This window comes from Oreochromis niloticus, linkage group LG17 (assembly GCF_001858045.2).
Source record: "Oreochromis niloticus isolate F11D_XX linkage group LG17, O_niloticus_UMD_NMBU, whole genome shotgun sequence".
Lineage (NCBI taxonomy): Eukaryota > Metazoa > Chordata > Actinopteri > Cichliformes > Cichlidae > Oreochromis > Oreochromis niloticus.
In genome coordinates, this window is record NC_031981.2 from 35,494,611 (window position 1) to 35,507,127 (window position 12,517).

Genomic DNA, 12,517 nt, shown 5'->3' on the forward strand with positions numbered 1-12,517 from the left:
TTTTATTTTTGTTCGCTATCCTGTCGCTGCTTGTTTTTCCCCCGTTCTCTCTTCACTGAGCACTTTGTGTCTAATATTTCCACTCTGGAATGTGGGATCCATTTCAGGCTGATGATTTCTGCAGCTCACCTCATCTTTCATTCCAAACCGCCTCCCTCCCTTTAATTAACACTCAAAATACCAGATAGTGGAAGTGTGAGGCAAAGCACATCATTGGAAATTCATCTTTATTTGTCATTGTGACTTGGATATGAAGGACAGTTTGTTGGAAAAAATTAAGCTACAACCCTTATCTGGCAAAACCACTTGTGTATAAAAGGTTGGTTCCTTGCCGCTAATAGAGCACATCAGCCTGAAATGACATTATATAGCTTCAATGTACATATAAAAAACCAAAATTTAAAAAAAGCATGCAAAATTTCTGCCCAACAATACAAAAATTGATCTTTACAGTTTAACAATGAAGACATATATTGCACTCTTTAGGTTGTATACAGAAATAAGGCTGAGAAAAAGATGTAGATTAAAGTTGGACAAATACAGAAACGACTTGCGCTCAGACAGTCGGGCTGTCACCTTCAGTACGGGGTAAAGGTTGTGGCAGTGAGAGCTGGTTTTGCCCAACTCTCTGTGATTGAGGATGCTTAGTGGAACCAGTAGTAGCGAGGAGAGAGACCATCGTAATGAAACTCACGCAACTGCTCATTTGTCTCCCTTGATCTCTCATTAACCTCTGTGGATGGAAAAAGAAAGAAAATCATAATTAAGGAAATGCATTAAGCAAGCATGTAACAAACTGTATGTAAAAGATGTTTCAAGCCACTTTGACATCACAGTATACATAAACACGTTGTATTCCTGCTCTACTGTAGTTTACGAAATCAAAAATGATGCTAAGTTTAAAACTAGCGATTGATACCATAAAACAATAGGGAACGTTGTTGCCAGACATGAGTGTTGGGGAAGGAAGAGACTGATGAAAGGAATACATAACAACAGGAGTGAAAAAATCAGAGTCAACAGGTCTAGAATTTAGACTGACAACTGTTGCGGAACATGGATCTCCTCTCTGAGCCCAAACTCTGACGGAGGGTTCTTCCTGTTAAAAGGGGTTTTTTCCTTCCCACTGTCACCAAGTGCTTACTCCTACGGGGTTGTTTGATTGTTGGCATTTCTTTCTATTGTTGTAGGGTCTTTAACTTATAATATAAGGCACCTTAAGGTGATTGTTGCTGTGATTTGGTGCTATATAAATGAAACCAAATTGAACTGTCGTCAGGAGAGATATGTTACAGTCATTTGTAAAAGACGATGGCGGCAGAGCAAGGTTATTATCGTTAACGAAAACTAACGAAATAACGAAAACTAGAAGTGAAAAAACATTTTCGTTAACGGAAATAAAAATAAAAACAAAAAAAAGGAAAACTAACTAAAACTGTAATGAGTGTTCACAAAACTAACTAAAATTAACTGAATTTATAGCAAAAATGCGTTTAGTTTTCGTAGATGTGTGCGTGTCATACAATAGTCAAGGGTGAAAATTAAGTTTAGTTTCCAGGTTTTTTTCTTGCTGTGTCTCATTATGCCAGCAGGTGGCAAGTACGTCAGTCGAGTTGTCTGTGTTGGTGCTCCGTCCACGCGCAGAATCATGTCAGGAAAAGTCTGGAGAAAGCACCAGCTTCCAATTTGGGATTACTTTGACTGTGTTTTGGATAAAGCAAGTGTCTTGTAGTGGAAAGAGACAAATTATGAGGGACATTTCTAAAAGGAAAAAAATCCCACAAACCTTAAAGTGCAATTGAAAAGCTCACACAAGAAGGCTAACCTAGCTTACCTGGAGAAGGTAAGGGAGCACGCCCAACCCTCATCCCCAGAAACAGAAGCTAACCCCAGGCAAGGCAGCGTGATTGCATCCCGAGACAACAGGACTGGGATATCTACATAACTGTGTGAGTCAATTGCTTTAACACCCGGTGCTGCAAGAGTTAATAGTCTCATTGGGACCAAGATATACATTTTATAGTTGCCTGGTATCAATGGTTGTTCATCTGCCTTTATTTATTTATTTAAAGAACCCATAGATGGCAACGTGAGTTGTCTGTCTCTGCGTGTTAGCCCTGCGACAGACAGGCGACCTGTCCAGGGTGCAGGGTATGGTAGCTGGAATAGCAACATACCCAAGGATAAGCAGAAGAGAATGACTGATATGATGAAACTGGGATTTTGTTACACTTTATTGCAAACACAACTAAAACTATAACTGAAACTAATCAAAACTAAACTGAAACTAAGGATTTTCCAAAAAATAAAAACTAAACTAGCAAACAATTGGTAAAAACTAATTAAAACTAATATAAAATTGAAAATCTGAAGTTAAAACGAAATAAAAATAAAAACTAATGAAAATTGCAAAACTATTAAAACCCTGCGGCAGAGTCATGGTCTGCGGCTGCATTTTACATGGTGGAACACAATCAATCATAACTGGCCTTCCCAGAGCTCAGACCTTGACAATAATGAAGCAGTGTGGGATCATCTTGACAGTAAATGGAAAAAGAGGCAGCCAACATCCAAAAAACACAGAGCTTTGGAAGATCTTTTAAGATATGGGGGACAATACACAATCAGGCTTTTTATGGCTGAAGGGTAGAAACCAAGAATCAATGTGGATGCTCACTTCAGAGTAATTCAGGTGTTATTCAAAGTTTGGTATCACAATATTTTTTCCATTCTTTATGGTTCACCAACTTGATGTGAAATGCAGCATAAAGTGATAAAAATGGACCGAGACATGAAAATACGAATTCTGTGTTGGCATTCGGTTGAGACCTTGTTTATCTTTAGAACTTGTTGACCCAAACCATGCAAACACCGTCTCTTGCAAATAAAACCCAGTCCCATCTTTATGGTTAGCAGTTCTTAGTTTAGAAACTGTGACTGCAGCTATATCACAAGTGACAGACGACCACAGGGAAGATTGTCAGCTTGGGATCAACCACAAATAGACACTTTGATTTCGTGTGGAGTCTCAGGCACTGTGCTGTGGTTCAATGGCTCGTGGGTGCCAGAAGATCCAAACTTAATCTTTGTCCCTCAGTGTGGTCTCGACTGAGGCCTCTCATGGTGACTGACATTCAAGTAATTGTCAGTTTCCTGTAAGAGTGAGCTCAAGTTGGCTGTCGCAGTATCGCATATCTTTTCTGTTCTAGTGCTTCATTAGGGGTCTCAAAGCAGATTGATGTTTCTATTACTATTTCTGTTCAGTCAGTGACAATGATTCATGATTATTTGTCCTTTTCTTGCTTTTTTTTTCTATTTGAGGTGTTTTGATGATGTCACCTTCAGCACACAGAAACAAAGACTTCAAGTAAGCATTTGGCATTTAATTGAAAATTCCTTTCCTGTTTTCATTAGCATTATAAATAGGATAATAGGAAAATGTTTTCCCCTGCTGTGTATTTCCTAATTTTATGTGCTGTTGTGCATTCTCAGCAAAATGTAGACTTGAGGGAACGTATCTAATAGTAGGAGTCATAGAATCGCCAGATGTCATAACTTAATTTTTGTTTCATGGTGTTAAATCGGAGAACATAGGAACTTGCCTAAAAGAAACCAGGTGAATTCAGGTCTTACCATCTCTGTCCTCCTCAACATAGTTCTCGTATTCGTTCCTTTGTTCCTCATTGTACTCCCTCCTGCGCTCATCAGCTGCCATTTTCACCCTCTGCTCAGCTGTTGGTGATGGGAAGAGAAGTTATTTACTCACAAAATAGTCAACACCCAGCAGAACTAGAAGCAGGCGAAGGTTGTATTTTTTCACATGTTCAAAATTGTTTTAGTAGTTTTTCCTTCCATGGTCTGATTCTACTCTAACCTTTCTTTTTTTAACCACGTCTGATAAATCATTTTATTCCATTATTTGCCTTCTAATTGGGATAAACATCTAAAATATTGTGTGAACATTATCCCAGGTGCAGGTACAGGGTATACTCTTTCTGGATTAGAAATGACTTCTAATCCATACATAGGGCCTGTAGGTCAATCATACTTGCAGTGGGGAAATAATAATAATATTTGATGCCTTGCTGAATTTGTAAGTTTTCTCACTTAAGAAGAAATGAACAGACTCTAAATTTTTTGCAGTTCCATTTTAATGGAGAGACACCGATTGGCTGCTGCTTCCCCATTTGCCAAATAGACCACAATCAGTCAATCAATTACACCTGTCCACAGAATCAATTCCTTTTCCACCAACACGTGCAAGACCAAAGAGCTGTCAAAGGACATAGACCTGCAAAAGGCTGGAATGAGCTAAGACTATCAGCAAGAAGCTTGATAAAAAGGTGACAACTGTTTGTGTGATTATTTGGAGATGGACGAAATATAAATGGCCATCAGTCACTATTGGTCTGGAGCTCCATGCAAAAACCTACATTGGGTGAAGATGATCATTAGAAAGTTTGTGGATCAGCGTAAAACTATATGGGGGAGCTTCCAAAAGATCTAAAGGCAGTTGGGACCAGTCACTAAAAACACCATTGGTAACACACCACACCATAATGGACTGAAATCTTGCAGTGCGCCCAGCTCAAGAAGGTACAGATACAGGCCCTTCTTAAGTTTGCCAGTGAACATCTGGCAAAATTTTTCAGAGAAGGTTTTGGGAAAAGTGCTGTGGTTAGATGAAAGCAATATCAAGCTCTTTGGCATTAACTCAACCTGCCATATCTGTGAGTGGGAAAATGCTTAGTATGACCTAAAAAACACCATCCCAACAGTCAAGCACAGAGGTGGAAACATTATGCTTTGGGGTTTTCCTGCTAAGAGTACATGACACTGCATTGAGGTGCCAATGGATGGGGCCATGTACAGTAAAATCTTGGATAAGAATCTTCTTCCCTCAGCCAGAAAAATGAAGATGGGTCATGGCTGGGTATTCCAGCATGAAAAACATACCACTAAGACAACAAAGCTAAAGAAGAAGCACATTAAGGTCAAGGAGTGGCCTAGCCAGTCTCCAGACATCAGTCCTGTAGAAAATCTATGCAGGGAGCTGAAGTGGAAGGCGAATTTAGTTTGCAAAGCTGTTTGCAGCTATGGTACAGATGTATGCTGATGATAACATTTTGACCAAAGCAACTTCTCCACATGTGTATGCCATCAGAGCTGCTGGTGCAGCTGCAGTGTCTTTGTCTCCTTCTTCTGCAAACAGAGCTAAAGTTATGTGGCAATCAAAAGACTGTAGTATGCAAACTTGGGGAAAGGGAAAAGAATAGTAGAATGCTACAGACAGCTGCTCTTGTCATAGTAGGTTAAGCAGTCATCCAACATCTGTTGGAAATATTATACATAAAACAATAAATTTTTGCCTTTTAAATAACTTTGAGCACAGAGACTAAATTCTTTCCTCTGTAATTGGTTGTTGTGCATCCACCTTTACACACATAGCTGACTAGGGTTGAAATTGACTAACCTGGCAAGGAACAGTATCAACCTTTTTTCCAAGAAAAGGTTGTTTGTCTGTTACTGCTCCGATGGGTGGGAAAAAGTGTCATGAAAAACAGCCTGTCTCTGGAGGTCTGCCTAGGGACATGCATACTTCTCTGATAGTTTTTTCCAGTATAAAACATATAAATCAACAAAGAAAAACTTCTGGGTTGGACTGATGGTTTCAGAGCCTTTGTGTAAGTGAATGTGTGTGTGTGTGTGTGTGTGTGTGTGTGTGTGTGTGTGTGTGTGTGTGTGTGTGTGTGTTTCTGTTTAGTTAGTTTTAAGGTGTGTGGATAATGTTTATTGTACAGATGCTCGGAATGAAAGAATGGGCTTACTGTACCAAGAAACTTAGAGAATGAGCCTGCTCCAGAGTACCCTGTGACTCCTTCTGCAGCCTCCAGTTTGTGTGTGTGTGTGTGTGTGTCTGTGTCTGTGTCTGTGAGAGACGCAGATTTGAAAGATGCTTCTGCATGGAACACCTGCCTGAGTTTGTACAACTCTCTTTAAGTGTCCCAGCTTGCAGCCAAAACAAACTGTGTCATCTCCGATCCCAACCACAAACGAATAAGCCAACAGCCACACAAAGAATTTCTATGGAAGGCCGAACACGCCATAATTGAGTGTGGCCACATCAGCGACTCAAGCAGGGCTGAGGAGAGCTAAACCACATGTAGCACTGAATATAAATCAACACACTCCCCACTCCCAGACCACACCAGCCAAACAGCGCAAAGGCAGTCAATTCTTCAGCTTTTCAGAAATAGCCATTCTTCCTCCAAAATGACTACAAAACAACATGCAGACAGCCCTAAACAATTTCGTCTTGGTGGCTAGCCTTTGTTTTAAAGTGGATGTGTAAAATATATGGTGTGCAGCATACCTAGGAACTCGTAGTATTGGACTGAGCGCCGGTTGCGGCGTTTGAAAAAGTTGGAGGCGTCTGACTCGGGCATAAAAACTTGCTGTGCAGCACCTAAAGGTCAGAGGTCATAAGTTCACAGCTGCATGAGGAGAAATGTAAAGAATGGAAGTAGCTTGAAGGATAAAAAGTCATACCTTTAGCATCTGATGCTTTTGAGTCATCCCGTACTGCTGCACCTTCCACCAGGCTGAAAACTAAAGGTGAAAAAATATTTTATCTCATTAAAACTGTGCACTGTGGTCTTTCCATCCAATTTAAGGTTTTTACACTATCAGATGTATACAACATGGCTAGAGGAATTCACAATATAATAATTATAATATATATAGAAAATTTGGGGGTAGGGGAGGGCTAATTTTAGCCAAATTGCTAACTTAACAACTGTTTTTTGTGTCTTTTGTCTTTTTCACACAAATAGATTGCACCCAAAATACAAGTGTAGTAGAGAGTGAGTCTGAACCATAATTGTACAAAAATGTATAAAACATTTCTCTCTTCATTTTGCATGACTGGCTTGTTAGTTATTACATCTTCTCTCCACACACTGTATTCCAGTAAAAAGGTGCATAATAGGTGTAGGTGTATAATATTAACATCATTACCAGGATATTGTGCTGTACACTCTAATCTCAGTGTCAAGGATGTAGCTTCTCCTTATAGTTCAGGTTTCGTCTTTTTAAAATGAGGTCAAACAAACTTGAAATTCAGTCTTCATTAATATATGGAAGATTATATGGGCCACAACTGTCACCTTATTAATCCCAATGGGGCCAAAATTAAAATATAACAATAACAAAAAAATATATAATATATATACATAAAATGTAAAATTTCACTTCACTTCATGTGGAAGAGCTTTTCATTCTCTACGCCTTTAACTGAAAATCTTTAAATACAGTTTCAAATACAGCCCCTCCACTGTGAGTACTCCTTGAACAAAAGCTTACTGGTGGATAGCCAGGGGCACCAAAATAACGAAGGACCTGACATATAAAAAAAGTATAAGTGTTTACATGAGGCAGATTTGAGCAGCACTGAGTGTAAAAAAACAAACTATGTAGATTTTGAATCAAAATTCCATTTCACAAATTTGTCATGTCTTCCTCTGCGCTGTAATTTAGTGTAGCTTGCTTCAGATTAGATTAGTTTCTCATTATAATCATCTAAGCTACACCCCATTTTTCAGTGATTGGTCTCCAACACTCATGCCTCACTGTGTCAACACAACTCACAACTTTTTTTTTTTTTTTTTTACCTTGGGTGCCAAACCCAAGCATTTAACCTTACATACTTGCCTGTCCCAACTGGGAAAAAAAAAAATTAAATTAAAAAAAAATTAAAAACGCATGAAAAAATATATTTTTAATATTTTGAAATTGTTCCCCAGTCAACCCAACACAATGCATCAGTGCTTTGTACCCTCAAAGCTACTCTTGTTTTTTCTCTCCTGAAGAAGATGTTGAATCCAAAAGTTACTCTTCCACTCCCCCCACTCTTTTCCCCACCTACCAAGACAAGGTACTCACAGGTAATGACAAAGAGGGTGGTGAGAACAGACAGGACAAAGACTCGAGCCCAGGACATCTTGAAGGTAAAAGGCAGAAGCTCCACTGGACTTCACAGCACACCTAAAAGAGTTCAAGTAAGTGAGGATAGAAGGATGAAGCAGGGAATGGTGGAAGATGAGAGAGAGGTGTGGAGGGAGGAAGAGAGTGGGAGGAGAAAGGAGGAGGTGAAGCTTTACAGAGGGAGGGAAGATGCTGGAATTTCAGTTCCCCAGGGGAGGAGATGACAGAGAAAACAAGGAGGGAAAGAGGAGTGATGAACTGAGGAGGACAGCTGAATAGAAATCAAGATTAAAAACTACTTTTAATACAAAATTAAAATCAGAATCCTTTTTGATGTGACCATCCTTTGCATTTAAAACTGAACTAAACTCCTCATACCCTTTGCACAGGGTTTTTAATATAGTTGGCATTTTTGCACATTAAAGCACAGATCTGCTGCAGGAGGCAACTTTCTCCTCACTGAAGACAGTTATTTAAGACACGTCAACCTGCAGGAACCAATCACAAGCCTTCCCGATGGACAACAATCCAAGTTTCTGAAGTGCCTGAATGTTTTTTGCCCTGCACATAATGCATATTCAGTCCTTGCATTTTGTGGGTAAATCCTTTTTAATCTCTGAATTAAATTATGAAACCTACTTCTGTTTTGCCCACTTTGTGTTGCTTGCAGCACATACTGATTTTTCAATCTCATGAAGGAGCTGGTAACTGCTAACTTTGTCTGAGGTTCAGTGTACTATGGGCTTTTAATTTCTGCAGCTAACTGCCTGCTGTGGTTAGAAACAAGGTTGATGGCAGCAGGAAGGCTAAACTGCACCACAGCTGCAGAAATCAAAAATATGCTAAACTGTTGCATACATCAGTAGAACCTCTGGTGTTTTTGCTCAATGTATGTACATTTGGCAAACAACTACTTTCACATTAGGAAAAAAAAAATCATCTGACTCAGTGTAAATCTAATACCACTGATTAAAGTGTGTGAAGTGAGTCCTCATCACTTCACAGTTTTCTAGGGTTTTACAGTCAAAATGCATTTTGCAAGGCAGTGATGACTTTCTGCTTCTGTTTCTAATTCAAAGAGGGAGTTGGGATGGAACATAACCCGAGGAAAAACCAGAGAAAACCAGCTACTGCTGCTCTTGTGACTGCTGGAAGATGTTAAATAATAAAACTGGGAGCCAGAAACACAAACTGCACTTTGTTCCATAGGAATATCCTTTACCTTAAACAACTTCATGCTTTGAGCCACAACTGAGGCCAATCCAGGCCTTATTTTAGATTCATTGGAGCCCTAACATTCGTGAATGTGGGCATCAAAACTCATCCTGGACGTCAATGGCCCTTTGTTTCTCTAGGTGGATGAGTTCATACAGCCTCTGCTTTTCCTACAGATAAGTGTGTTTGCAGTTTAAGGAGCTTGTAGCAAAAAGTAAATACTGAAATTTTCTATAAATTATATGAAATAAAGCATAATAGACTTTTTTTTTTTTTTTTTAAACATCTCATAAATACCTTTATAGCTGTTGTCTTAAGAAACCACACACTGTGCATTTTTCTCTTTCTATGTACTGCAGAGGAATGGTTTATTTCAAGAGTTTCATTCAGGTTTCAGAATGCATCACAGTACAGAAACAGCCTTAGTGAAGGTTATAAATGATCTTCTTATAGTTGAGTCATCTTTGTGCTTGTCCTGCTAGGACAATACTGCTGACCAAAATATTTTATTACAGTGATTAGAGCATGCTGTAGGTATGCGCTGCAGTGGTTTGAATGATATATAACTAATATACTCCAATTTGTTCATGTAAATGGAGAGTCCTCTTCACACACTAAGGTTAATTACGGAGTTCCACAGGGTTCAGTGTTAGGACCAATTCTGTTTACATTATACATGCTTCCATTAGACAATATCATCAGACGGGATAACATACATTTTCAATACTATGCAGATGACACCCAACTCTGTCTATCCATGAAGCCAGATAATACACACCAATTAGTTAAAGTAAGTAAGTAAAAGTAAAGTAAGTAAAATTTTATTTATATAGCACCTTTCAAGATAAAAATCATAAAGTGCTTCACAGAAGCTAAAACCTAAAAATAAAAATCAACCAAAAGCAAGTTTAAAAAGATGAGTTTTTATCTGTTTTTTAAAAGCAACCACGGAGTCCACAGATCTCAGGCTCAGAGGGAGAGAGTTCCACAATCTGGGGGCCACAGTTACAAAAGCTCTGTCGCCTTTTGTTTTCAGCCTCGTGTGTTGGACAACCAGCAAGCCCTGATCACATGACCTCAGGGACCTGCTGGGAATGTATGGATGTAAAAATTCACTTATATATGTTGGTGCTTGTCCATGCAGAGCCCTGAAAGTCAAGGTCAAAAGCTTAAAGTGGATTCTGAATTTAACGGGGAGCCAGTGCAGCTGAATCAGCAGGGGTGTGACATGGGAATACTTGGAGGACTTCGTCAGAAGCTTTGCAGCAGCATTCTGAACAACTTGCAGATGCTCCAAAGAGGCTTTACATAAACAAGTAAACAAAGAATTACAATAATCCAGACGAGATGAAACAAATGCATGAATGACAATTTCTAATTCGGAGTGCGATACAATGGGACTCAGCTTAGCAATGTTTCTCAAGTGATAAAAACAGGAGCGAACCAGAGATTTTACATGAGCATCCAAAGTCAGAGCTGAGTCAATAGTAACACCAAGGTTCCTGATAGACGGTTTGGCAAATGTAGCAAATGGACCCAAGTTTTCCATAACACTAGGTACAAAATTTTTAGGAGCACAAACAAGGACTTCAGTCTTCTCCTCATTTAGTTGAAGAAAGTTTCCAGGCATCCAACCTCTAATGGAGTCTATGCACTTATGCAAAATCTGTAGCTTGGAAACATCTTGGGGCTTAAAGGAGATATATAACTGATTATCATCTGCATAGCAGTGATACGAAATATGCTTATAAGTGCTCAATAAGTGTTGAAGAGGAAGTAAATACAGCAAGAACAATAAAGGCCCCAAAACTGAACCTTGTGGCACACCATAGGCAAGAAAAGTAGAAGAGGAACTTTACTTAGAGGTAGCCACAGAAAAGGATCGTTCATGCAAATAGGATTCAAACCAGTCCAAAGCAGCCCCTGATATACCCACCCAGTGTCTCAGCCTATCTAGAAGAATATGATGGTCCACAGTATCAAAGGCGGAGGTCAGGCCCAACATCAACAGAACGGAGCATTCTCCTGCATCACATCTCATCAAAATGTCGTTGGAGACTCTAAGAAGTGTAGTTTCAGTAGAGTGAGCTCTATGAAAGCCAGATTGGAATTTATCCAGAATGCTGTATTCATCTAGAACAGCTATAAGCTGCTTAGCCACAACCTTTTCTAAAATCTTAGCAATGAACGGTAATTTTGAAATCGGTCTGTAGCTACTGAGAAGAGAACCATCAAGCTTAGGTTTTTTTAACAGTGGGTGAATAACAGCATTCTTACAATAAACAGGGACCTGACCAGAAACCAGTGAGGTATTGATAATTGTGAGCACACGGGGACCAATAGACTGAAAGACATTTTTAAACAAAGATCCAGATAAAATATCAAGAAAGCAGGAGGATTCTTTCATCGAATTAACTAATTTGACCAGCTCTGGTAAGGACACAGGTAAAAGTCTTTCTAAAATTACAGGCCTAGCTTGAGTTGGAGCAGACAAGAGAGACACAGAAGGAGAGATATTGTTCCTCACATTACTGACTTTTTCAACGAAGAAAGAAAGAAATTTTTCACAATCTTCATTTGATGAAATTGGGACAGCAGGTGGAGCAGGAGCAACAATATCACTAATGGTGTTGAATAGTACCTTGGGGTTACCTCTGCTCTTAAACTGCAGGAATGTCTTAAAGACATAAAGACCTGGAAAATTAGGTTCTCTAGTAACACTGTGAGGAATCTTTGAGTTGTTTTTGACCAGAATATGTCCTTCAATGTGCAAATTAAACAAATATGTAGGACTGCTTTCTTCCATTTGTGTAGTATCTATAAAACTAGAAACATCCCGTCTTGGAGTAAAGAAACAGAAACATTTGTTCATGTGTTTATTACTTCTAGGGTGGACTACTGTAATTCATTATTATCAGGATGTCCTAAAAACTTCCTGAAAAGGTTTCATCTGATCCAAAATGCTGCAGAAAGAGTACTGACACTAGAAAGAGAGAGTATATTTCTCTTTTATTGGCTTCTCTTCATTGGCTCCCTGTTAAACCCAGAAGCAAATTTAAAGTCCTGCTCGTCACATACAAGGTCTTAAATAATCATGCCCCTTCTTTTCGTACAGACCTCATAGTAGCGTATCACGCAAATAGAGCACTTTGCTCTCATACTGCTGGCTTACTTGTAGTAAGCCAGGCTACTGAGACTACTGAAAAGTAGAATGGGAGGCAGAATCTTTCAAGCCCTTCTTCCGTGGAACCAGCTCTTAGTTTAGATTCAGGAGACGAACACCCTCTTTACTTTAAAAATTAGGCTTAAAACTGGTAAA

At 39.2% G+C, this 12,517-nt stretch overlaps 1 protein-coding gene across 2 annotated transcripts; it reads right to left on the minus strand.

Moving 5' to 3' along the window:
• Positions 1-210: 210 nt before the first annotated feature.
• Positions 211-8,128, minus strand: ucmaa (upper zone of growth plate and cartilage matrix associated a). 2 transcript variants are annotated; one of them, XR_003214390.1, is made up of 6 exons: positions 7,942-8,128; positions 6,550-6,609; positions 6,374-6,466; positions 3,634-3,732; positions 577-733; positions 211-352 (listed from the first exon to the last, which is right to left on the minus strand). XR_003214390.1 is itself a non-coding variant. In XM_003455697.5 (5 exons), the coding sequence occupies exons 1-5, from the start codon at positions 7,997-7,999 to the stop codon at positions 645-647; spliced, it is 399 nt and encodes a 132-aa protein (XP_003455745.1). In that variant the 5' UTR covers positions 8,000-8,128; the 3' UTR covers positions 211-644. The 2 variants fall into 2 exon arrangements, 1 of the variants encoding a protein (XP_003455745.1); XM_003455697.5 differs by having other exon boundaries at positions 211-733.
• Positions 8,129-12,517: the final 4,389 nt, after the last annotated feature.